The sequence below is a fragment of the Vulpes lagopus genome, chromosome 1 (genome assembly GCF_018345385.1).
Source record: "Vulpes lagopus strain Blue_001 chromosome 1, ASM1834538v1, whole genome shotgun sequence".
NCBI classification, from domain to species: Eukaryota; Metazoa; Chordata; class Mammalia; order Carnivora; family Canidae; genus Vulpes; species Vulpes lagopus.
The window spans coordinates 124,816,645-124,843,969 of record NC_054824.1 but is presented as its reverse complement, the minus strand read 5'-3'; the positions used below and the strand labels follow the sequence as shown (position 1 = coordinate 124,843,969).

Below are 27,325 nucleotides of genomic sequence, written 5' to 3'. Positions count from 1 at the left end.
CAAATTGGAATAGAACAAGTAGAATTGTCTTTACTTGCAGATGACATGATCTTATATATAGAAAACCCTAAAGACTCCAACAAAAACTATTGAAACTAATAAATGAATTCAGTAAAGTCACAGGATACAAAGTAACATATAAAAATCCGTTGTGTTTCTTTAAGCTAAAAACAACCTACCTGAAAAAGAAGCGAAGGAAACAATCCCATTTACAATAGCATCAAAACCAATATTGTACTTAGGAATAAATTTAACCAATGAGATGAAAGATCGGAATAAATTTAACCAATGAGATGAAAGATCTCTACACTGAAAACAGTAAGACATAGATGAAAGAAACTGAAGAAAATATAAATAAATGGAAATATAGTCTGTGGGTTATGGATTAGAATTAATATTGTTAAAATGTCCAGACTATCCAACATCATCTATAGATTCAATGCAATCTGGCTCAAATTTCCAAGGACATTGTTCACAGAAATAGAAAACTTAGCTTAAAATTCATATAGAACCATAAGGGACCTTGAGTCATAAAGCCATCCTAAGAAAGAACAAAGCCAGAGATATCACACTTCTTGATTTCAAACTATACAAGAAAGCTGTAGTGATAAAAACAGAATGGTACTGGAATAAGAAAAGACACACAGGCCAATGCAGCAGAATTAAAAGCATAGAAATATATGCACGCATGTACCATCAATTGATACTTGACATTGTTGCTGAGAATACTCAATGGAGAAATACAATTTCTTCACTGAGTGGTGGGTATAAAATCTGGATATCCACATTAAGAAATAAAACTGGATCCCTATCTTATACAACTCACAAAAATTATCATGATTTAGAAAAAGAATTAAATGAAGTACTTAAAATTACAAAACTTTTAGAATAAAACATAGTAAAAAAAATCTTAACATTTGTCTTGGCAATGTTTTTTTGGTTGTGACACTAAAAGCACAAACAACATAAGCAAAGTTATTCAAATAGAACATCAAACTAAAAAGCTTCTGCACAGCAAAAGAAATTATCAACAAAATAAAAAGGTAAACTAGGGAGTGGAAGAAAATATTTGCAAACCATATATTTAATAAGGGGTTAATATCTAAAATATACAAGGAATTCATATAACTCTAGCAATAAAACAAAGATTCCAATTAAAAAATAAGCATAGGATCTGAATAGACACTTTTCTGAAGAAAATACTCAAATACTCAACAGGTACATGAAAAGGTGTTCAACATCACTAATTATCAGGGAAATGCAAAGTAAAAGCAAAATGAGATATCTCATTCCTGTTAGAACACTTATTTTCTAAAAGATAAGACATAAGAAATACTGGAGAGAATATAGAGAAAAAAGATCCTTTATGTGCTCTTGGTGGGAATATAAGTTAGTATAACCACTAAGGAAAATGGTATCAAGTTTCTTCAAAAACTTAAAAATTGAACTACCATATAATCCAGCAATCTTCTGTGTATGTACCCAAAGGAAATGAAATCACTATCTTGAGGAGATATTTGTACACCCATATTTATTGCAGTGCTATTCACGATAACTAAGATATGGAACTAGCCTAAATGTCTTTCAATAAATAAATGGATAAAGAAAATGTGGTGTGTGTATATATATATATATGTATATATATATATACACACACACACACATATATACACATACACATACATATACATATATGTGTGTGTGTATATATGTATATACATATAGTATATATATAGTGGAATATTATTCAGCCATAAAAAGAAAGAAATCCTGCTATTTGCAAAAACATAGATGAAACTGGAGGGCATCATGCTAAGTGAAATAAGTCAGAGAGAAATCAATACTTTTGTGGAATCTTAAAAAAATATTTCATAGAAACAGAGTAGATTCTTAGTTGCCATGGCAGGAGTTTGAAGGAAGTGGATGAAAATGGTCAAAGGGTACAAACTTCCCATTATAAATAGATGAATAAGTTCTGAGGATCTAAGGTACAGCACAGTGACTATGCTTAATAATACTGTATTATGTACCTGGAAGTCTCTAAGACAGTTGATCTTAAAAATTCTCACTCCTCGCAAATACAAAAATGATAATTATGTGAGGTGATGGTTGTGTTAACTAACACTATGGTAATCATTTTGCTATATATATATATATATTATATATATATATATATATATATATATAAATTAATCATGTTGTACACCTTAAACTTACACAGTGTTGGGGCACCAGGATGGCTCAGTTGGTTAAGTGTCCAACTCTTGATTTCAGCTCAGGTCATGATTTCAGGATCCTCAGATTGAGCTGCATCTCAGGCTCATGCTCAGCCAGGAGTCTCCTGGATTCTCTTCTCCTTCTGCCTCTATCTCTGCTCATGTGCTCAATCTCCCTCTCTCCAAAATAAATATAAAAATCTTAAAAACCACCACCACCACCACAATAACAACAACAACAGAAACTTACACAGTGTTATATGTCAACCATATCTTAATAAAGCTGGAAAAAAAAAACAGAACAACTCTGTTAAATAGATGGTGTCATTCTACTCCTTACAGAGAATCTTATACTCAGGAAGATTAAGCAATGGTCCAAGGTCATACCATTAATGAGTGAGCAATCGTGATTTGGGCTCAGATTTTTGACTCTAAAATCCATGCCCTTGAATCCTATATTTATTACCTCATAACAAAAACTAGTCGTGGAGTGGGGAGAGAAAGAAAGAAAGAGAAAGAGAGAGAGATTATATCTAGTTTCAAAGAGGAAGAAGTCAACAGGGTGATCTGAAGAATCCCTTAAGGAGACAAATTACCTGGAGAAGTGAACATTGCCAAAACTTCCCAAATAGTTTCTGATAATAGTGTTGTCTTATATATATTTTGTAGTGTCCTGTCTACAATAGAACAAACCTGCACAAACCTCACCTACAGTGAGAAACCAATTTCAAAATGCACAGGCTGTATCCTGAGCATTGACAAGTTGTAATTAACTAGAGTGGACCAGGTAATAATTAGTATGGCCTTTTCATTGCTGTCTATTCCAGTGATAGTAAGAAAGTAAGGATACAAAATAAGGAAAAGATTGATCAAATTTGAAGGTTGAAAATTACTCCAAATACTATGGAGCTATTTTGACTAATCTGGACTAGAACATAACTCTCTTGATCTCAGGTCATTGGCCTTTTCTCTAAAATACATGGTCTCCAATAGAAGTATTGCTGGTTATACTTATTACCACTGGAGCCCTCCCTTCCCTGCCACGGTTCTAGGATAATTATAGATATCAGTTTGAGTCACAAAATTTTAGTATAATCTACTTCATCATAATGTTTACCTTATGGCACCATTCTGCCCCAAATACAAAACCCTTGCAATCTCCTTTCAATTCTATAACGATGATAATTTACATTACATAATGAAGAGCCACAGTATTTAACTTTTTACTAAACACTGCAAAGGGAACTTCTAAGATTGCTCTAAAAAGGGAATGAGAGAGAATTCTCTTCCTCTCTAGTTTCCTTGTGTTAGAAGTGGAGAAAGAACAACAACAAAAATTTCTTATTAATAACCTGAACAAAGATGGGCTATGTACCAATGTTATTTCTTGGTTTATGACATAATGCTTGACCCTTAAATTCATAACCATGGGTAATGTAGTCTCTGGTATTCCAAGATTTGATTGAGAACAACACTGCTGGTGATGAATCAAGTGAAATGGCTATGTTCTCATTACCTAACCCCGATAGGAGAAGTTCCCATATAAACTACCATAGAGATGGTGTCTAAATCTAGTTGAAAAAACAGAGTTATCTTTGGGATTTAATCTAAGAATGTGATAACAAAAATCATTTAAAAATTGTTCCGTATTTATTTAGAGATCATGACAAATATTCACTCTTTGGTATTAATTTTGGTATCTTTAAGAATGCCCCTAAGAAAAATCCTCTGGATAAGATAAAAACCAAGAATTTATACCATTAAATCTTCTATGTAGAGTACAATGCAAGTTTCTTGGGGAAAAACTCTGTATCTTGCATTCATGGTTTTCCTTGCAATAAAGGACAGAGGTTGTCAGAATAAATTATGAATATATTTTGAATGAAAGCTCATATTTTTTTCTTTCAGCAAATTTTGTCTTTCCTAGTTAATTTCACTGAGTTTTTTTCTTTCAATTTACTTTATTTGGTGTCAGCAAAGTAGAAAGGGAGCTATACTTCCTTTGAGTTTATTGAGTCTATTTTTTCTACTTACCCTGTAACAGAAAAAAATATTTCAAAAAATTGAATAAAGTCAGGAAATACTTATTAGACAACTATTATATATATTATATTGTAACAATCAAAATGGCGGTGGCCTTCCCCTTACCTATACTGCTTTCTTCCTCTCTCAGAATCTCCAATTTTTATATAGTTGGGTTTTTGTTTGTTTTTGTTTTTGTTTTGAGAGAGAGCATGTGCATGTGGGTGAGTGGGGCGGGGAGGCAAAGGGAAAGGGAGAGGAAGAGAGAGAGTCCTTAAGTAGGCTCCACGCCCAGCATGAGTCCAAGGTAGAGCTTCACCTCACAACCCTGAGATCATAACCTTGAGCCAGAATCAAGAGTCAGAGGCTTAACCAACTGAGCTACTCATGTGTCCCTAATAATCTCTAATCTTTAAAGCATTCCTCTAGTTTCAGAGTCTCTTGTCTCTTGCAAGGTCTGACTCCTTAAGAGTTTTATTTCTTCCTGATTTTTATAAGAACACATCAAAACCATCGAATAGCATGGCATCAGAGGTCAACTGCTTCTAAGATATTGAATGTTTTACTGGGGCTAAAGAACAGTAGACATTTGATAAATCCTCAGCTGGCGATAATTTATTAGCAAAATAAACAATTATCAATAAGTAGAATGATTTAAAAAGAGAAAACTTTAAACTTCTTTGCATGAGTCTAGGAATTGTCAGAAGAAAGAGTGTGTTGGTTCTATTACTCAAGTTAATTTTGTTTTCTTTTTTCATCAGCTCCTCTTCTCATTTCCTCTTCCTTTCTCCTTCAGAGATGGTCTGGGACAAAATTACGAAGGAAGCAACACTTTACTCTTGCACCACAACACCCCCTCTCTTGCTGCCTTTCTCCTTTCCTGACTGTTCTTCAGAGCCTATATTCCATTTTAAAAGGGACTTAACAACAACTGGAATCTCCAAGAAAGCTATATTGCCCGATTGTTAATGCAATTAACAATTGAAGAGCTAATTCAATAGCTTAATCTACACAGAAAGCACATTTATGCTGATGGCATATAAAATCACATTTTCCATTATAAATGTAGTAGTCTAATTTGTATTATGTTATATTCTTTTTTTTTTATTATGTTATATTCTTTGAAGATTTATCTATTTATGAGGAGGAGGAGGCAGAGGAGGAGGAGGAGGAGGAGGAGAGAGGGAGAGAGAGAGAGAGAGAGAGGGAGAGAGAGAGAGAGAGAGAGAGAGAGAGAGAGAGAGAGAATGAATGACCAGGGGGAAAGATTTATGCACATTACCTTTTTCTGTCCTTCTAACTCATCTGTGGAGTAGTCTTCTTAACTGAGAATTGGAGGAATGTTTACCCATAATCCTAAAGCTGGGAAATGGAAGAGCTGTGATTCAAACCCAGATTACTGTGACATGAAAACACTATTCCATATATCACATTTACATGCTCATCAGGGCCTGTTGTTGATGGCATACATTCATTTGTTCACTCAACAAATATTTAATTGAGCATCTACTAAATATATTAAGCAAGTACTTTGCAGTCTATCCTCTATCTCATTTAACCATCTTGACCACTAGAAGTACTTTTCTTTATTACCATTGTACAGATAAGAAATTGACAAAGAGGATGTGACTTATAGAGATCTTATGACTAGTAAATGACCTAGCCTTGTGAGAGAGGGAGAGAATCTTCAAGGGAGAGAATTTTCAGGCAGACTACTTGCTCATCATGGAGCCCAACATGGATCTCAATCTCACAACCCTGAGAACGGTGACCTGAGCCAAATTCAAGAGTCAGATGCTCAACTGACTAAGCCACTCAGGTGCCCCTGTATTACGATATTCTTAAATAATAGAAAAGATAAACACTGACCAGTCTCTTTTGTTGGCTTCTTTTCCAATTTCTCACTGTGTAAGAATAACCCAGGAATTTGCCCTTGATTCTTTTTCATTTTTCTTCTCTATCTTGTCTCATTACCATTAGCTCTGTCCAACAGAATTTTCTGTAATGATGGAAAGGCTCTTTGTGCTATTCAACATGGTACTCACTAGCCCCATTGGCTATTAGGAACTTGAAATGTGACTAGTGTGCCTAAGAAATTAAATGTTTACTTTAAATTTTAACTCATTTTAATTTAGAGCTATGTGTGGTTACTGGCTACTATATTGGACAGTGCAGCTGGATGGACTCATCTTGGCCTATGGCTTTGAAAACCACTCTTATGCCAATTTTACACCCAAGTTTTATCCCAAATGTTATCACTTATTTTTGCCATCACCTTGGCTACCTTAGTCTGAGCAACCATTGTTATTTTTAACAGAGCATTTTTAACTAGTCTTCCTGCTGCTATTTTGCCCTCCCTAACAGTATATTCTCCACAGGGTTACCACCTAAAACATGGGTCATAGGTATGCTATCACTCCCCTGCTCAAAACCCATGTAATAGTTTTACATTGTTACTATACAAATTGCTACAAATTCAGTGTCTTAAAACCACACAAATTTATTATCTTATATTTATGAAAGTCAGAATCCTGACATGAGTCTCAGTAGGCTATGATCTAGGTGCTGGTAGGGCTATATTACTCTCTGGAATCTCTAGAAAAGAATCCACTTCCCTGTCTTTTCCAGTTTCTAGAATCTATCCATATTTCCTAATTTGTGACTTATGTCCTCCATATTCAAGGCCAGTCACATATCATCATTCTGACCCAGCTTCCATCATCACATCTCTTTCATTGACCATAGTCAAGAAAAGTTGTTTGAGTTTAAGATCTCATGTAATCAGATTGGATCTGCCCAAGTAATCTGGGATAATCCTCTTTTTTCAAGATGCTTACTTTAATCATATCTACAAAGACTTTTTTTTTCCATTTAAGAACACATATTCACAGGTTCTCGGGATTTGAGTGTGGATATCAACGGTTGGGGCATAATTTTGATCACCACCACCTTCTGAACACTTCTGTAATCTAAACACTTTTCATAATCTGGCCCTTCTCTACCACTTTGAACTTTTTTCTGCTACCCTACCCTGTTCTTACTCCAGTCTTGCTGGTTCACAATGCTTGAATTTTCAATATTTCCTTCTCAGAAACTTTCTCTTAGCTTTTTTTTTATTTTTATTTTTGATTTATTTATTCATGAGAGACACAGAGAGAGAGAAAGACAGAGACATAGTCAGAGGGAGAAGCAGGCCCCATGTAGGGAGCCCAATGTGGGACTTGTTCCCAGAACCACGGGGATCATACCCTGAGCCTGAGGCAGACACTCAACCACTGAGTCACTCGGGTGTCCTATCTTTTAGCTTTATCTTTCTTTTCAAACATTTCCTTGAACTGTTCCATGCATCATCAGGGATTTACTCAATTGTCACTTCCTTAGAGATACATTCCCTGACCATCTTGACTAAAAACATGAAAAACAACCCCCTCACTCAGATCAAACTCTGTAGACTTAGCTTTTATTATTGTTCTTCAAAGAACTTATAATTCTCTGAAATTATATTAATTAGCAGTGTTTGTATTTGTATATAAGTGTAAGCTGTGATAAAAAGGAACCCTATATTTTAAACTATTGTTGAATTCCTAGCATCTACAACAGTGCAGATGCTCAACACATATTTGTTAAATAAATGGATAATTGAATAATGTTGATATATATATTTTCATAAAAGATGTTGATTTGATGGGGTGCCTGGGTGGCTTAGTTCATCGATTCTGACTCTTGAATTTGGCTTAGGTCATGATCTCAGGGTTGTGAGATTGAACCTTATGTCAGGCTCAGTAGTGGGCCTGGAGTCTGCTTAAGACTTTCTCCCTCTGCCTCTCTCCCTCCTCTACCTCTGGGCTGTTTATGACATGCCAGTGACTTTGAACATTACATAAACTTAAAGAATGAAAAGCCCAGTGATTTCTCTTGGTCCTTGCTGACAGGGAAGTATTTTAAAAATGCTTTTAGATTCTGCCCTAAAACTTCTCCTAGCATATAAAAGGCAAAGATTGGAAACCATGAGTCAAGTTCATAGTGTGATTAGAAAAATTTTGAAAAGAAGTCCATATAATCTCTAGTTATTCATCTCATAAAACCTGGCATATTTAGACCTTGTAACCTATTATATCTAATATGAAGAATTAGATCTGGATAAAAAGAAGGAACTATTTAATAACTGCAAAGTTCTGCATTGTACTCCACTAAAGGTTACCAAAATTTAATAACTCTGTGATTTTCAGCCAGAAAGTTAAATCTCTGAGTTCTCATATCCATCATTGTAAAGGAATTTCTACTTTTAGGGAGTTATTATAAAAATCACATGTGAAAATACTTTGAAAACTGTATGATGTATGATGATGATATCTACCAATTTATTATAAGCTTGTCTTCTGGTTTATTTGTTGTCTTGTTATCTGACTCCAAACTTTCCAAAGTCATTGGCTGAAGATGATGGTGGATTGCCAACCCAGCTAGGGATATGAAAAGAGCTGCTGGAAATGCACTCTATTTCCAATTTATGGATTATACCAGTAGGTGAAGATGTGGGAAGAATAAAGGCAGAAAACCCTGATAGGAGGGCATTGTAAAAAGGCCACTTTAGAGGAAATGGATCCTCTGGAACTGAGATGATGAGGATGTCAGGAGTCAGGAGGAGGAGCTGCATTTATGAAGAGGTAATGAGTTCAATCTTAGCTATGCTCAAGACCTTGAAAGCAGAATCTCAGAGTCATTTCTGATTTATTCATCTCTATAGCCATTTAAAGCCATTTGCCAAGACCTGAATGGTTGTCCTTCTCAATACCTTGCAAAAATCATCGTTTTTTTTTTCATTTTTGTTGCCAAGACCTTCATCATTTCTAGGCTGACAATTGCCATAGGCTCTTCTCTGGTCTGTCTGCCTTCACTCTCAGTCCTTTCAATTTTCTCAGCCAGACTATTGGCATTTAAGTTGTTAAGCATAGAAAAATACATTCTTCCTCACTCAACTCCCAAATCACAAGCATTTAAAGCCTATTGATCTGCCTTTGTTTGGGCCAAGTAACCAAAGGAGTTTCACTTGGGGAGGGGACTGCTATATGCTGGGCTAAATCACTTTTTCAATTCAAATTTTGCATGAAGACTATAGGGTCCCTTGTGATTCCTGTTAAGAGGGCACATCAAGAAAGTAAATGGTTATTCTGATATCATTGCAAAGCCTTCAGGGAAGCGATGTTTGGATACTTTGAAATGTGTAAATAAGATTCACCAAGCATCAGCTCTTGGTTTAAGTAAAGTTAAACAGAACACCTGTTCATGAAAAGTTCACATAAACTTCATATAACAATGTTCACATTTGGCTAAAATGGTTTTTAAAGTTCTACTGAGGAAAAAAACACACATAGAACATTCTGGCAAATTCTAGAAGGATTAAAAAGTGTCACCTAATACCGCAATGATAGTTGGATATGTATTGTGAATAGTTGCAGAGAGAGCATAGTAATTACAGTTTGATTGTGAAATAAAAACGGAATCAGATGAAGGCTCCTGAAGGGATATATCACTGGCAGTAAAGAACGTACTTAAAATTCTACCAGTTGGCAATTTCACAGACTCCTACATAGAATGCCTAAAATCTTTGATTCTTTTTAAATGCATAGGCCCTTTATAAAGTGAATTGTCTTGATTTCTTCCTATGATTTATAAAATCCAGCAGTCTTCACTGGTAAAATTATGAACAAATAAGGGGATTGAAGGTCATTTCAATCACTATCTTGCAAGATATGCCTGCATGCTCTTGACCTTTGAGCATTAAAACAATGGTTAAGCATCACAAATTTGAAGGTCATTAGCTGGGTTGGATTTATGAATTAAATAATATTGAAAGAAAGTGAAAACCTGTCAGTAACTGTGAGGTACTCTATGAGTAAAGTTGGGAGATGATTAAAGAGTAAAATCTCACATAAGTGTGTTTACATATAACATATTATATATATATAGTGTGTGTGTGTGTGTGTGTGTGTGCAGAGAGAAAGAAAAGGAGAGGGAGAGAAGGAGAGGGGAGGGAAGAGAAAAAAAGTTTATTAATATAACTGAAGGGAGGGAAAAGTCAGGATACTGACGTGGTGCTTGTTCAGTAGAAATGCGTGGTGCGCTGACAGGAGAGCAAAAGTTCAGGTAGGGTTTAGTCAGAATCAGTATCATGGTCACTCTGTTATTTCTGAGACTTTCCAGCCTCCCTCTAGGCTCTTGGATATCATATTCCCTATGTGGGAATGTTACACACAACTTGGCCAACCAAAATCTTTGGGTCTTAGATAAATTACCTTAATTTTGTCATTTATTTAATCAGATTTGAAAACTTGGGGTACAAGGGTGGCTTAGTTGGTTAAGTGTACATCTCTTGATTTTGGTTCAGATCATGATCTTGAGGTCTGTGTTGGGCTCCACGCTGGGAATGGAGCCTATTTACAATTCTCTCTCTGCCCCATCTCTCTCAAAAAAGAAAAGAAAAGAAAGAAAAGAAAAGAAAAGAAAAGAAAAGAAAAGAAAAGAAAAGAAAAGAAAAGAAAAATTGAAGTCTTATGTAATAGCTCCTTCATAGCAATAGAGTTGGGGATTGTTTCTTTTTCAAAGGTGTGGGGATTTATGGTACACTATCCATGGAAAATGCATCATCCCCATTGTATACGTAGAGCAATGAGCACACGGCATTTTTGTTAGTTGTTTTTTTTATTTATCTTTCCTGACTACACTGTTAACTCCTTGAGAGCAAGAACTGCCTTATTTATCTTTATAATTCCAATAGTGTCCAATGCCTGACTTATAAAAGATGCTCAATATATGATTATTGAATTCAAGGAATCTTAGATTTTATCAAAAGGTTTTATGATAGCCCAAGAATCAGTTTTATCTGGAAATTACTTAGTGTAGTACGTTCAAATGCAAATTTTTATGCAAAACTATTAGCAAACCAACAGCAAATATTGTTTTAAATAAAATTTTATAGCGCAAAATTTCTTCTCAAAAAGAGCTCCAGGGCAGCCCGGGTAGCTCAGTGGTTTAGTGCCGCCTTCGACCCAGGGCCTGACCCTGCAGACCCAGGATTGAGTCCCACATCAGGCTCCCTGCATGGAGCCTGCTTCTCCTTCTGCTTGTGTCTCTGCCTCTCTTTCTATCTCTCTGTGTCTCTCATGAATAAATAAATAAAATCTTTAAAAAAAAGAAAAGAAAAAGAGCTCCATGACAGGAGGACACAAAAGCAGTTTAGGGATAGACTACATGGTGAAAAAGACTTGTGATGACTGCTTTCAAGTGCAGCTGAGGGAGCACCGGGCTAGCTTTGGTTCATCAGTGTACAACTCTTGATCTTCGGGTCATGCCTTTGAACCCGGAGTTGGGAGTGGAGCCTACTTAAATAAAGTTAAGTGTGGCTGCTTATTGAAACTGAAAACAAAATAAAACAGAAGAAACTGGAAACTCTTCTCCTCAAATCCAGACATCCTAGACATAATACAACTTTCTAGTCATTACAATAAGGAAACCATGAGGCAACAGTATTTGCTTTGAAGAATCCTTTCTAGGAAATCCTGCCAAGCCTTTAAGCATGATGAAGTATGAACCAGAATAACTCAAGGAAGGGAAACTTGGAGAAGGGTGGGAAAAAAGTATGGAGAGTTTGGTAAGAAAACAATGTCATTTGATTGGCAACAGCGTAGTTGTGATTTTCCTCAAAGCCACAGGACACAGAGCATGTATTTACTTCCGGCTCTCTTGGTCTCTTTCCTCAAACTTCACTCCGCTAGGCACCTCCAAAGGCCCAGAGAAAAGCTGAAGTGTTATACATGGAAGCAGAAGTATTTTTAAGTACTGCGAGGGAGCAACACAGCTTGCCTTCCCCACAACAAGGCAGAAAGAGTTGAACTTTAAATCAAGCTCCGGGTGGTGGTGCACAGGCTGGCTGTGTGCAATGCCCCAAGGGGTGGAAGATCAATTCGGCTTTGCTGAGCCATGTCAGCAGTGGCTGTCTTTAAGATGCTGACGTGTCTCTGGTTGACAGTTTGAAGAAATTTAACTGCTTTGATAAGGTTAAAGGGGGCAACCAACCACGAATAGAAAACCAAACACAAGTCTGCTTAGAAGCTTGATTGCCTGCTGGAAACGAGGTGTCAACCTGCAACATTAGCAACACCCATTACCTCCTTTACATTTTAAAAAAGGGAGGAGGGGATGACAAAGAAAAAAAATCAAAACAAAGAAAAGGAAAAAAAAAAGAAAAAGAAAAATATCTCTTAATAACTAGCCCACCAATTTAGAATATTTTTCACCCTGGCTGAGACTGCAAAAAAAAAAAAAAAAAAAAAAAAGTTTGGCTACTGCCAGTTAAAGGCACATTAATGTCTACTGTTTGTCAGTCCTTAGAGAAGTGTAATAGCACCAATTAAAAATTCACATAGGATCACAGAAAGAATAACAGCTTTTATGAATCCGTGGGGAAAAATAACAAAGTTTGTAGTTTCTTTAGAAAATAAAAAAATCTAAAACAGTTGCTGCTGATGTTCATACAACAGAAAAATAAATGAATCCAATAAGATGTAGTGATACGTACCTAAATATAACCTATACTCTCATTGATAAAAATTAAATGAGAAGTGTTAAATTTATGCCTTAATGTTGATCATGGCCATTTAGCTTCAGTTGTAAGTGATTTAACTTAGTAATCTGGCAGAGAACCCAGCTTATTAAAGAGGGTATCAAAATATTCCTCAGAAGCCCACGAGAGCTGTTTCATGAAAGAATAAAATATCTGGTTGAATATATTTGCTCACTTTAAAAAAAATGACATTAGATTTGCCACTCTTAGGATCGAAATATCTACTTTGTAAAGGTTTTCTGGTGGAGTTAATCACAAAGCATGACCTTCCAATTTTTGCTTGTAATATTCACGGATGAATGAATCATTGATTACTTGAAATCATACAAACCGAGCACTCATTATGTACTTGTTATTGTTCAGGTTCTAGGGATGCATCAATGAAGAAAAAGTAAGTATTCTCCTTCTTTCAGGAGCTTACAATGGAAGGAAAGGGCTGTAGATAGGAGAAAGTAAACGAAACTAGTAAGTAAATATCTGGTGTGTTAGAAGATGAGACTCTATAGAAGAAAAAGAGTGTCCTCCTTTTCTAGGGGAAGAAGGTGTGATGCTGTTGCACCATTAAATAGAGCGGTCACCAAAAGCTTCATTAAGAAGGAGACATTTAAATTCAAGCTAGAAAATAAGACGCTGTATGTGGCAGGTGGCAGGGGGTGGTGGTTGGGGGGCAGGAACAGTTCGTACAAGGCTCTAAGGCAGGACAATGGGTCTGGAGTGTTCGAAGAAAGCAAGGAATCAAGTTGACAAGAAAAGGATGGAAATGGAGAAAAGTAGGAAGTTGGTTGAGAGAGAGAATGAGGAGCCAGATTGCAGAGGATTTGTAGGATCTTTGAAAGGACTGATTTATTCTGACAAGTTATGAGTCATTAGAGGATCTTGACCAGAGATGTGACATGGTCTGACTTACGTGTTCAAAAGATGACTCATCAGGGAGTGAGGAAGAGCATAGAAGCAAGGCAACCATTTAGAAGGCTATTTCAGTAATTCAGGAGAGCTGGCTCAGACCCGGGGTGGTAGAAATGAAGGTATTGAGAAGTAGTGAGATTCTGGATATATTTTGTTTAACTTTTTATTTTAATCTAATTTCTTAGCCCAACAGGAATTTGCAAAAGCGAACTGAGAATACCAGTATACTCCTCGCTCAGCTTCCCCTAAAGAGCAATGACCAAAGTCAAGAAATTGACATTGTTGCTATGCTGTTGATTAAACTCCAGACCCCATTCAAATGTCACCATTTTTCAAATTTTTTAAAGATTTTATTTATTTATTCATGAGAGGCAGAGACAGAGAGAGAGAGAGAGAGAGAGAGAGAGTCAGAGACACAGGCAGAGGGAGAAGCAGGCTCCATGCAGGGAGCCTGACGTGGGACTCGATCCCGAGACTCCAGGATCATGCCCTGAGCTGAAGGCAGGGGCCAAACCACTGAGCCACCCAGGGATCCCTTAAATGTGTTTTCTATGGTCCAGGATACCATCCAGGATGCCACCTGCATTTACTTGTTATTCTTCTAAGTCTACCATCTGTGACAGTTCTTAGTCCTTCTTCTCTTTTATAATCTCTTTTTTGAAGAGTCCTTGAGCACTTGTTTTGATGAATGTCTTTTAGTTTGGATCTAATGTTTTCTCATGATTGGAGTGAGTTTATGGACTTTTGTCAGGAATATCACAGAAATGACACCTACCTCTGGTGCACATATCAAGTGGTTCAGGACATTGGTGTGTCTTAATTAGTGGTGACATTCACTTCAATCACTTGGATGTGGTGGTGCTTTCCAGATTTCTCCACCATGAAGTGAATACTTTCAAACAAACTAAATCTGTTTCTCCTCAAACATCTGTCCACCAATTTTCGTAGCCATTGGTGGTTCTAGTCTGCAAAAATTACTACTGCGGTGTTTGTCTGATAATGATTTTTTTTGTCTTATGCACTTACTAATTCAAATTCTATAGTAAGGAAGAACTGTCTTTTCTTCTTTACATATTTATTGGCCCTATTTTTTATTTACACACTCATGAAAATTTATGTTTATTCCATTGGTTAAGATCCAATGCTGTTATTATTTATTTTGTGCCAAATTGTTCCACTTTGACTCCTGGGAGCTTTCTCAGGTTGGCAGCTCTGTTCTTTCTACACTCCTGCATTCCTGTTTAATCACTTCCTTATTTCTGGTACAGCAAGGTACTTCAGCCTCATCTTCTATTTTCCCCTACCCCACCCTGCAATCAACCACTTCTGCAATGAACCCTGGTTTCTTTTATTAGAAAATAGTATTTAAAAACCATGATCAGGGCCCTAGGTAAGCTGATGTGCTCATGGCACAGGGCACATAAGTAATAACATCAGCATCATTCTGGATCATGAAGTTTTTCTCAGAGCAAAGGCAAAGACAAGATTCTGTGGTTATTTCTATCAGTCTTATGATACAAAGCAGGTGCACCCGGACATCCGCATCTCTTCCAAGGCCATGAGCATCATGAACTCATTTGTGAACGATGTGTTTGAACGGCTGGCTGGCGAGGCTGCCCGGCTGGCCCAGTACTCGGGCCGGACCACACTGACATCCCGGGAGGTCCAGACAGTGGTGCATCTGCTGCTGCCCGGAGAGCTGGCCAAGCATGCTGTATCTGAGGGCACCAAGGCCGTCACCAAGTACACCAGCTCCAAGTGACCCAGGGCCTTCCATTAATAAAGAGTAAGCTGCTTCCCCCCCCCAAAAAAAGACATTTTCAGTCTCTCCTGATTTTTTTGTTTTTCTTTTCTCCCCTTCCCCCGCCTCTAATTTTTATTTTTGATTTACTCTAATTTTTATTTTAACTTCTATTGGCATTTTTTTCATTCAGGTTTATCTCTGTTTTTTGTCTTCAAGGTATGTTGGTCTCTTCTGCCCCCAGGTCCACTGCCTTTCAGAGAGAATCCTTTTTAAACATATAGAAGGTAATAAAAAATCAGGTTTTCTGTTTATATCTGTCAGCTAAAAAATCTGCTATGGTAATAAACAGCCCTCAAATTGCAATGCTTTAAATCAACAATTTCTATTTCTTGCTCAAGTTGCATGTTTATGATGGGTTGGTTGAGATTTGCATCATGTCCTCTTTGCTCCAGAACCCTAACTGATGGAACAGCCTCTATTCAATCTCATGAAAGAAGGAAGAGACGCAGTGAGCTGTACTCAGAAGGGCCTAACTTAACTTCAGCATGAATTTCATTAGTTTAAGCTGGTCATGTGAATGGGACTAACATCAATGAAGAAAAGAAATTGAATCCCCCACCAGGGAAGAGAGATGCTTCCAAGGGAGTGGGAGATATAGGGAATTAGATAGTTGTAAGTGGACAGAAATCCAAATCCGATCTACCACCCTCTTCCTCTTGCCTGTATGCTGTCTGAAAAGAACGCTGTTCTAGCATTGTAGGCTTTGCTGCCCTTGCTAGTTTTTTCATAGGATGCTTTCTAGCTAATAACACCAGGCCTTCTTGATTAGCTAGTCCCCTTCTTAAATGAAGTCCTGGATAGGATAGGTATTATTGATGACAGAGTTCCAGCCACATGTTGTGATTACAACCTCAGGTTGCTTTGCGTCCATTCATATCTTCTCAACTTGAGGATAGAGGGTCATCAGTTTGTAACGCCATTTTTCTAGCCTCAAAAATCCCCTGAGTTTCTTCCAGTGTCTATGCAGTTAATTACATGGCAGTCTTTGGAACACAAAGGTTAGGGCAACAAAGGGATGGACTCACAGAACTAGACATATTTACTTGCAAGCACACTTTAAGCTATTCTTCAATCTTATTCTTAAATTAAACCTAGTGAAACTGGTAGAAAAGTATCACCTTTAGCAAGGTGGAATTAAACTCAGAAAAATACTATTAAACAAGTTTAATCAAATCTCAGTTATTTTTTTGTCTACAAGACAGTTTTGATAACACATAATAGAAAAAAATGTGGTATTTCAAAACATGTCACATGCTGGAAAGCTTTTTAGGCATTTGAACAGTGACAAAGAATAGGTTCTGTATTCCTCTGTTTCCTGAGACTAGTATAAAAATCCATCTGTATTCCATTTATTCATCAAAAATATTTGTTGATGCCCAATTCTGTTCAGGGTTTTGTGTGAGAAGTCTTTAGGTTCCCTGAATGGGCTTGCAGTCTAGTGGTGAGATAAATAATTGTTAAGTAATTAATTTTATTAAGTTAAATATTTTATTTAATTGTTAAATAATGAGCTACAATTATGAGGAAGATGCTTAGGCTACTAGTCTAGTGCATAAAAGGGAAATTTGGTGGTACACAAATTGCTTATGGGTGACCGTCAATAAGAAACTTACAAGGTTAAATCAAAACAGTAAAAGATTAAGAGTTTGCTATGAACACTTTATGACACACAGAAAGAATTCAGAGCAGTTGTTAAATTACATCAGGATCCATTGTAAAAGTGGCAGTCATAGGCATGCATTTCTGATGGTGTGTTACACAAAAGGTAGGGCTCAGTTAGTACTCAACAATGCTAGCACAACATCTGTGGGGGGGAAATGTCTTTCTGATATTTAAGGTAGATGAGTTAAACATCTGGAAATTTTTTGAGTTTGCTTTGTCACTAAGCCTCTTATTCAAATTATTCAAAAGTTTATAGAGTTAGGAATGTTTCCTGAGGAGCTGTATATTATAGTAGAAATTTCTATTTCTAGGAAAGTTGTTAATTAATTTGGTTACCTTAAGCAAATAACAACCCCTCTGGGTGTCATTTTTCTCAGCTCTAAAATGAGAGATCGAACTGGATGATCTAAGTTTCCTTCTAGCCATGCTTGCTAAGTGCTTCAAATGATTGAAGCAGATTGAAAGGCAGTGCATATTATAATACACACGTACCTGGAGGACTCCACCCTTCAGCAAACCAGACATCTGTGCCATTTAATGGTTTTTCCCACTTTTATTCTCACTATAATCCATCTGACATTATTAAGGCAATTAGGCACCTATATAAAACAAACCACTAGTTTAATTATACTGATATTTAGATGTAAACTTTGTTTTGAGCAAAAAAATGTCCAAAGAATCAATACAACAGAAAGTGATACTGGTATGTAAAATTGTGTGTACACACAAACATACACACACATAGTGTATTGTATCTATCATATTGTATAAGTGTATTGTATCTAAAATTGTGTCTACATATGTAGTGATCCTATATATCTATTTTTAGTGATCCTATACTTTTTTACCAATAAGAATTCTGAGAGTTCCTGTTGTAAATAAAAATAAATGTTTGTTTTTTTGCTACGACTATCAGGTCAGTAACATAATTTCACACTTTTTAATTTGTATATAGTCATTTTCATACACCACTAAGCCCTGGTTTTTTTTTTTTGTGACCATCTGTGGGGTGCTCAGACATTTCTATCAATCATGTTAACAGATGCTGTTCAATCAGAATTCTTGGCTCTCTTCCCTGATTTTTTGGATCCAATGAAGGGCCAGTTAGGGGTTTTGGAAGCAGTGCTTCAGCTTCTAGAAGATGTGCTTGTCCATGTAAGGCAGTGACCGAATGCCCCATGGTATTTATCAGTCAGGTTTTCCCACCCATCTGGGTGCCCCAAACCTGTGGCTTAGATGGACCTTCAGAGTTCAGTCCCAGGCCACCCTCTACCACTCTTGACCTTTAGGAATGCTAGGTTGTCCAGGAAGTTCCACAACTCGTCTAGTCAGACTTAAAGCTAAAATTCTAGACTTGAGCTGAGCTCTTGAATTCTAACAATTCCTCAGGAGAACTTGAGTTCTTCCATAGGGACTTGGAATAGTTCCTGGGTATCTGAACTCTATTATGAAGCCAGATAAATTTCATAGTTCTCAGCATGTTCAGTTGCTTGAGTCGAGTTTGGCTGATATTCATTAAGTAGATATATTTGTCAAATGTAGAGCTACATGTTTCTGTATGCAGTTTTGAATGTAATTCTCACACAACTGCCTGAAGGTGGATGTTCTTAGTGTTCATATTTTGCAGAGAAACTGAATCTTAGAGAAGCTAAGTACCTTGTCCAAGCTTGCAAGTGATGTGGTCAGGAACTTATTAAATCCAGAACTGTCCGACTTTAAAACTCTAGTATAAACCCTAAGCTACACTGCTCCTTTTGGAATTTCAGTTTCTCACTACCTTTTTTCTCTCAGGACAGAAGATTATAAGAAACCCAGAGACAGATTTATGGTTACAGGAAGGACTTTCATCTTTTGGTGACACTTTTGAACTACACAAAGCTGGGCAAAATTCTGGGTCTGTCAATTACTAGATATGTTATACTGTGCTCCTCTGAATTTCAGTGTCTATGTTTGTGAAAAGAGAATGGTAGTGCATGTGTTATATGTTTGTTTGTTTGTTTTTACCAAGATTACAGATGTTAATGCATATAGAACTCTTAGTGAATAGCTCTTATCTAGGTACCAAACCTGATAAATTAACATTTATTTCTTTCCTTTTTTTCTCAGATAGCTCAAAGCCAACTGGACATTCTTTGGGCTATACTAGAATCTTATGAGTTCACTAATCACTTGCAAGACCAAGAGATCTCCTAGTTTATCTCCTCCCCTTGGTGAATTCCTTCTCACAATTAAACATCAAATATTTCTTGCATAGCTTTTCCTGATAATTTGAGCAAAGTTAGTCTTGGCTTCCTATATATTCAAGGAATTATGATGATAATTCTCTTGCCTATGTCCCCCCAACCTAAAAGAGATTTCTTGAGGATGAAATATAGATTTTGTGTTTTATTCCCACTACTAAGCATAGAACATGTATCCAATAAGTGAATGAATCAACTCCTAGAGCAATTGTTTACTTTGAGATTTTTCCCTGTAGTTTTGACAATCTATCATGGAATAAGTTTTGGAATCACAAAATTTAATATTCTTAAATTCTGTGAGCTATGGAAAGATAAGTATAAAGACTTAAATGTCTAATAGGAGATCCAGATATTTCTAATTGAAAAACACCCTGCAAAAAGTGTGTTGCTGTGGAATTAACTTCACATAAATTATTAAAAGGGGACTTTCCTATTGTGCCACTCTGGAGAGCCTGCTAATGCAGGATAGTGTGCCATCTGAAATTAGATACATTTACTTTACCCACTATTACCTAGCAAGATTTTCTCTGGGGTTAGCGAATGACAATAGAAATGGTGGAAATTCTTATTGGCAAAGGATATTAAAAGTATCAGAGAGCCGTGTCCCCAAAATGCATCTTTTGGAAGGACACTGCATTAAGTGCTTTATCCCCAGCTTTATCTCATATCCCCTCTTGGCATCCATTCTTGAGAGCAAGCTCAAGTGTAATAGTCACAGGAGGACCGAAGTATGCCCATTAGGCTCGAGGTAAAAGATTTAACTAGTTCTTTTCCTTTTTTGGACTTTATATCTAAAGGCAGCACGTGAATACTTTGATTTCTTAAATAATCCATGTCTTGAAGGTAGGGTAATCAATAAACTTAGTGAAATTGGTACTTCTAACTTGATTAGAAAACAATATGAAGGCATTTTATAATGACTGAAGATTAATATTAAGAAAAATGAACAATAGTGCCATTCTAAGCTTTAATTTTCTATTCAGTATAAATAAGAGGATCGTTAATTATTGCAGCTAAATGATCAATGCAAAACACCAAATAGACAATTCATTTACTAAAGCTCTGTTGGGAAACTGAATTACCTGCTTTTACTCTCTTCAATGACAATCTATCTTATACAGCTTAGTCCTGAAGCAATGATGAAAACTGTATTTAACACTTTTGTTCATATGAGGAGCATTTTAGAGGAATTTTTAAAAAATAGTGATTTTTTTTCTGCATGATGGTTAAAATTCTCTTCATCTTTCCTTTCAAAGTTGGCACCAATTACTCACATTAATTGATAACAACCCAATTCAAAAGAGCAAATATTGGCTTTCTAGACTAGAATTGATAGAGAATGAGGGAACTATTTCTTACTCGTAATGCAAAATAACTTAAATTCAAAACACTTAAGCATGCAAATAAGCATCCTTTCTTGAATTTGAGATTCAAGTACATCTTTGAAAATGAGATATTTGGTAAGTAATAGGAACTGAAGGATAGGCTGTTAAAGAAGCAAATGTTTCACCTCTCACACAGAAATCCAGGGAGAAATAATCCAGGGCAAGTCCATCCTCAGGAGACAACAAGCTTATTCTGTTCTTACTTCACCCCCCTAGATTTTTACATATATCTTCATCACATGGCCCAAGAATGTTCTAGATTTCTGGCCACATTTTCTAATTTTATTTTGAAATAAGGAGGGTATGTGGAAGAGGGAAAATCTTTCCTGAGAAGAACATTTTTGAAAGCCCGCTTGTATACCATTTGCCAGTAGTTAGCCACATGGGCCATATGGCTTTTGGCTGGGCCCAGGGCAAAGAGGGGAAGTGGGAAAATGGTATTAGGACCTTCCTCACAGCCATAGTGACTTGAACTTGGACCTGGCAGAGTAAAGAAAACAATAAAACTGCAGATATCTCTAAGAGCTAATTATGTGTCAGGCACTAAACTAAGTGTTGTATGTACTCCCCCGCCGCCCCCCCCCCCACCATTTAATGTTTAAAACAACCATATGCAAATTAGGAACAAGGTTCAGTGAGTTTAAGTGACTTTTTCAAGCTCATATGACAGCGGCAATAGTGGATCTGAACCCAGACTATTCTACGCTGTTTTGTTTTGCTAAAGTAATAATGGATTAGTAGAGTGGAATAGAGAGCATATATAACAAGTTAAGATAAAGTTGTCATCAATTACTTAGAAAAAAATATTATGGAATTAATGATACTAAGATGACTGGGAGACAATTTAGGAAACAACCAATTTAGATCCTCAACTCACAGGATACAATAAGTTTTATTCTGTATGAATTAAATATATATATGTAAAATACTTGAATAAAATACATAAGGATATTCGATCTAATACTGACTCAGGAAGGAATTTCTTACATATGTGAAGAATAAAATGCAAATGAAAAAATGATTTGACTTTAAAACTACTGTCCAAAATGATAAGAAGGAAAAGTAAAGATAAGATAAGCAAAGAAAATTTAAAACAAATGGAAAATTCAGAACAAATTGTTGATTTGATACATAAACATTTCTTTCAACCCTGAACACACTAAATATTGGCAAAAAATGTGAACAACAAATAGGAAACACAAACACAATTGAATAATAAACATAGGAACACCTTAAATATGAAAAAAACTTTACTATTTTTTATATATCAACAATTAACAAAATTAAAAAGCAAATTTAGATTAGATTGCAGTATGTCCACCTTTTATAGGACTATTCAGAAAAAGCAATTGGGCAGGATAGTTCAAGGTCCCAAAACCTGAAACCCTAATTCTTCTTTATAAATCTATTCTAAGGATATAGTGAGAGATGTGGTTAAAGATTTCTTTCCAGTTGTGTTTATCATAGCATTGTTTATGTAGCACATAAAGGCAATAACATAATAAGAATATGTGTATCATGGGACGCCTGTGTGGCTCAGTGGTTGAGCGTCTGCCTTTGGGTCAGGGCATGACCCCAGAGTCCTCGGGTCAAGTCCCACATAGGCTCCTGGCATGAAGCCTGCTTCTGCTCCCTCTGCCTATGTCTCTACCTCTCTCTTTCTGTGTCTCTCATGAGCAAATAAAATATTTTTTTAATAAAAAGAATATGTGTATCAGACAGTGACAGTATAAACAGTATATTATGGGAAAGACTATAGTCTACGGAGTCAGAAATAGAGTTCCATTACCCTTGAGAGAGTGGTCCAGTCTATTTCCTTAGCTATAAAATAGGTATCATCATGATCGTATCTGTCTCACAGAGTTGTTCTTAGAGTAAAATATTAACATATGTAATAATACTTAGAACAGTCATTGGTTCAAAGAAACAGTTATTGTTCAATTATTATCATTATATCATTACTATTACATTATTATTGTATATACACAGGCTGTCTTTTTATTCAGCCAAGAAAATTGTATTTTTTAATAAAGTTAAATAACGTTAAATAGTTCTTAATAACATGTTATGAAAAAATTATACAAATTATATAAATACCACTTTTCTATTTTACTACGTAATTTATATTTACAGATTAAAGACTGGAAGGGAATTTATGAAAATGTGGACAGTGGTTCTCTCTGGGATTGGCGGAATTATGAGTGATGGAATTTACCATATCAACAGACTAACGAAGAAAAACTGCAGAGTCATCTCAACAGATACAGAACATACATTTGGTAAAATCAACATCATTCATGATAATAACTGTCATCGAACCAGGAGTAAAAGGAAAATTCTTCAACTTAATATATGGTATCTGTTGAAAAACCTACAATTAACATATTTTATGGGTGAAAGACTGAACTGAATTTTCCCCCTAAGATTGAAAACAAAGCGAGAATGCCTGTTCCCACTACTCTATTCAACATTATACAGGAGGTCCTAGACAGCATAACAATGAAAAAAAATTGTAAAGGTAAACAAATTTGAAATGAATACACTATTTGTCTTGATTTGCAGATAATGTGATTATACAGAAAATTATACAGAAAATTCCAAATAATGTACGTAAAAAAAAAAATACTACTAGATCTATTAAGTGAGTACAGCAGAGTTGCAGGATAAAAAAATAAAAATCAGTCAATCAATCAACATGCCAAAAAATCTATTGTATTTCTATATGCTAATTATTTGCTAATTAGTAATTCCAAATAGATATTATAATAAGTGCAAATTGTAACTTTTAAAAAGTTCCATTTAGAGTAGCACTCCCAAAAAAAGAACTACTTAAGGACAAATCTAATAAAGTATGTGAAAGTTTGTATGCTGTAAAATATAAAATATTGAGAGAAGCCCAATAAAACCTAAACAAATGGTGAGATATACCAGACTCATTAATTGGAACTGAATAGTGTTAGATATGTCAACACTATCCCACAATGGCATATGAAATCAACACAATCCTGATAAAATACCAGCAGGATATTTTGAAAAAGTCAACAAGCTAATTCTAAAATTTACATGGAAAAGTAAAGTGTATTGAATAGCCCAAACAAAAGAACAACAAAGTTAGCAGACTCACACCTCCTGAGTTCAATATTTACTATAAAGCTCTAGTAATCAAGAAAACATGGTATTAACAAACGGTAGACACACAAATCAGTGAAAGAGAACAGAGCGCCTAGAATAGATCAATGCATATGTATGACCAACTTTTTATACATGTGTTGAAGCAATTCAATGAACAAATGATAGTGGCTTCGACAAATACTTCTGGAACAATTTGGAATCCATATGCAAGAATATGAATCCTTATCCATACTTAATACCAAATGCGTCATACCTAAATGTAAAATAAAACTACGACATTTCTATCAAAAAATCATAAAAGTCACTCTTCAATTTTAGGTTAGGCCAAGATTCTTTTTGTTTTTTTTGTTTTGTTTTAGATAAGACACAAGAAGCATAAACCAAAAAGAAAACATTGATAAATTGGACTTTGTTGAAATTAAAAAGTTCTGCTCTTTGATAGTTCCTGTTAAGATAAACAAAAAGACAAGTTACACTCTTGGAGAAAATTTTTGCAAAATATAATTCTGATTAAGGACTTATAGTCAGAATATATGAACAAGCCTCACAGTTCAATAATAAAAAAGAAAATCAGCTCTCATCAAATTGAGTATAGAAAGATATACCTCAGTGTAATTGAATGTCATATATGAAAGCCCACAGTTAACATCACACCCAACAGTGAAAAGCTAAAGCTCTTCCACTAATTTCAAGAAGAAAGCAAGGATTCCCATTCCCAACACTTGAGTGTTTACAAATGTTCTATCATCCTGTGGATTGACCCCTTTATCACTATGTAATGCCTTTTTTTGTCTTTTATTTCAGTCTCTATGTGAAAGACTATTTTGTCTGATATAAGTAGAGCTATCCCTGCTTTCTTTTGGTTTCCATTTATATGAAACAGTTTTTTCCCTCTCTTCACTTTCAGCCTGTGTGTGTCCTCAGATGCGAGATGAGTCTTGTACTCAACATGTAGGTGGGTCTTGTTTCTTACCATTCTGCTACTCTATGTCTTTTGATTGGAGAATTTAGTCCATTTGCACTTAAAGTAATTATAGATGGGTATGTACTTATTGCCATTTGGTTAACTGTTTTCTGGCTCTTTCCTAGTTTTTTTCTGGTCCTTTCTTCTTTTGCTTTCCTCCCTTGTGGTTTGACAACTTTATATAGTGCTATGCTTAGATTTCTTTCTCATGATCTTTTGTGTGTCCATTCGTAACAGCATATATTCATACACATACATGTATATGTATTTATATGTATATATCGGCATATTTTAAATTGATTGTAAATTAAGTGTTCATTCTAAAACTCTCCATTTTTACTCTTCCCCTATGTTTTATGTTTTTGATGCCCTATTTTATATCTTTTTATTTTGTGTATTCTTTATCTAATTATTGTAGTTATAGTTATTTTTACTACTTTTGTTTTTTAACCTTCACACTGGCTTTAAAAATGATTAATCCACTTCCCTTATCTTATATTTGCTTTTACCAGTGAGATTTTTACTTTCATATGATCTCTTATCACTAATCAATATCCTTTCTTTACAGCTTAAAATCTCTTTAATATTTCCTATAGGGGCCAGTTTAGCGGTGATGAACTCTTTTATCTTTTGCTTGGCTGGAAAACTCTTTATCTTTCCTTCAATTCTGAATAACCTTGTTGGATAAAGTATTCTTGCTTGGGAGTTTTTTTTTTTCTTTTAGCATGTATAATATATCATGCCACTTTCTTCTAACCTGCAAATTTCTGCTGAAAAATCTGCTTATAGTCTTACAGGGGTTCTCTTGTAAGTAATAAGTTGTTTTTCTCTTGCTGCTTTTAAAATTCTCTTTAACTTTTGATATTTTAATTATAAAGTGTCTTGAGGTGGGTCTTTTTGGTTTCACCCACCCACCATCCCAGGGAGGGACCACAGCAGTGGTATGGTAATGCAGGGTGCCTGACTGCCACCTCTGGTGGGGCCATGTCATTGGTGTGGGGGGGGTGGGGCACTCCACCACCTTTGGGGAAGCCATGGTAGCAATGCAGAGGGGAGGGGCATTCATTTACTGCCTCTGGAAGGTCCATGATGGTGGCATAGGAAGCCCTGTGCTAGCAGGATAGATTGAAAGTGCAAAAATAGCACCCACCAGGACTTCCATCCCTGGAAAGAGTCTTAACAGGTGTTTGCCCATCTTGCAGATGCTTTATGATTAGCAAATGACTCCTTCACAGGTAGTCTAGTCTCTTTTTCAAATTGCTGCTTCTGTCTGGGTCCTGGAGCAAGTGGGGCGGCACTCAAGCCCTTTAGAGTGAAATTTTTATTTCCAACAGCCCTATGATTTTCCTAGACATAAGCCCCATTGGTTTTCTGAGTCATATGTTTTAGGGGCTTTTCCTTCTGGTGCAATTCCCAAGGGTTGGGGGTACCTGATGTGGGGCACAAACCCCCTGCTCCTCAGGGAGGGGTTTTGTATTTATAAACCCCTTCCAATGGTAAGTTTCCATATCAGGGGTATGGTTTTTGGCAAGATCACATTGCTTTCTCTCCGCCGTGTGTCAGTGTGGCCCTTCAAGACTATTGTGGAGTAGCAGTTTAGCTGATTCTCAGATTCTTTTCAAAGGGAATTGTTCCATATATAGCTGTAGATTTGTTGGGTCCATGGAAGGAGCTAAGTTCAGGATCCTTTTATGTTGCCATCTTGAACCACTCTCCTACTTTGAACATTTTGGTTTATGCAAAGCAGGAACTCCAAAAATGAAACCAATAAGAATGAAATGGAATACCGCATGTGCCTAACTCCGCCTTTCAAAAATCACCTATCTTCCATGGTCTGTGAAGTCCCAGCCAACAGCAGCTCTTTGGAGAAACTTCTCACAGCTGGAACTCAGAACCACAGCCTCTGTGTGGATAGCCGCTATGACACTGATTAGGACAGTGGCATCTCACTTTCTCAGGCCTTAGGCATTATCATTATTAGAGATAATTGGGTACATATAAAAGTTATAGCCACTTAAGGCTCCCCACTTCCCAGTCTAAGCATCTTTTGTTCTTAGTGAAGATTTACCTCACACAGGCTTCTAGAAACATCTTCCTTATTTATACTGAAATAGAGCCTTAGGTCATGAGCAACATTTGGAGGAGCACATCATTCATCGCCGGAGAAGGCCAAAGTGTTCCATCTCAATTGCATAATGTCCTAAAGGTACCTAAGACATCATTGTCTCTGCCTAAAGTTTCTCTACTTGTAAATTAAAAAATAAGAGTGTGCAGGGTCATAATTCTTCTCTGTACCTGTGTTTCTCCCAGTTACAATAATTTTCTTTGTCTAGCAAAGCAGGAAAATAATATATACAGTGAGCTCAGATAACAT

At 36.1% G+C, this 27,325-nt stretch overlaps 1 protein-coding gene across 1 annotated transcript in view; it reads left to right on the top strand.

Annotated features, from left to right (window-relative positions):
• The window catches only part of LOC121487423 (histone H2B type 2-E1-like), a 56,471-nt gene extending 40,945 nt beyond the window's left edge, over positions 1–15,526 (top strand). Inside the window, exon 2 of the mRNA XM_041749143.1 lies at positions 15,272–15,526. Within this exon, the coding sequence (XP_041605077.1) occupies positions 15,272–15,526 (255 nt within the window). The remainder of the gene's footprint in view (positions 1–15,271) is intronic.
• Positions 15,527–27,325: the final 11,799 nt, after the last annotated feature.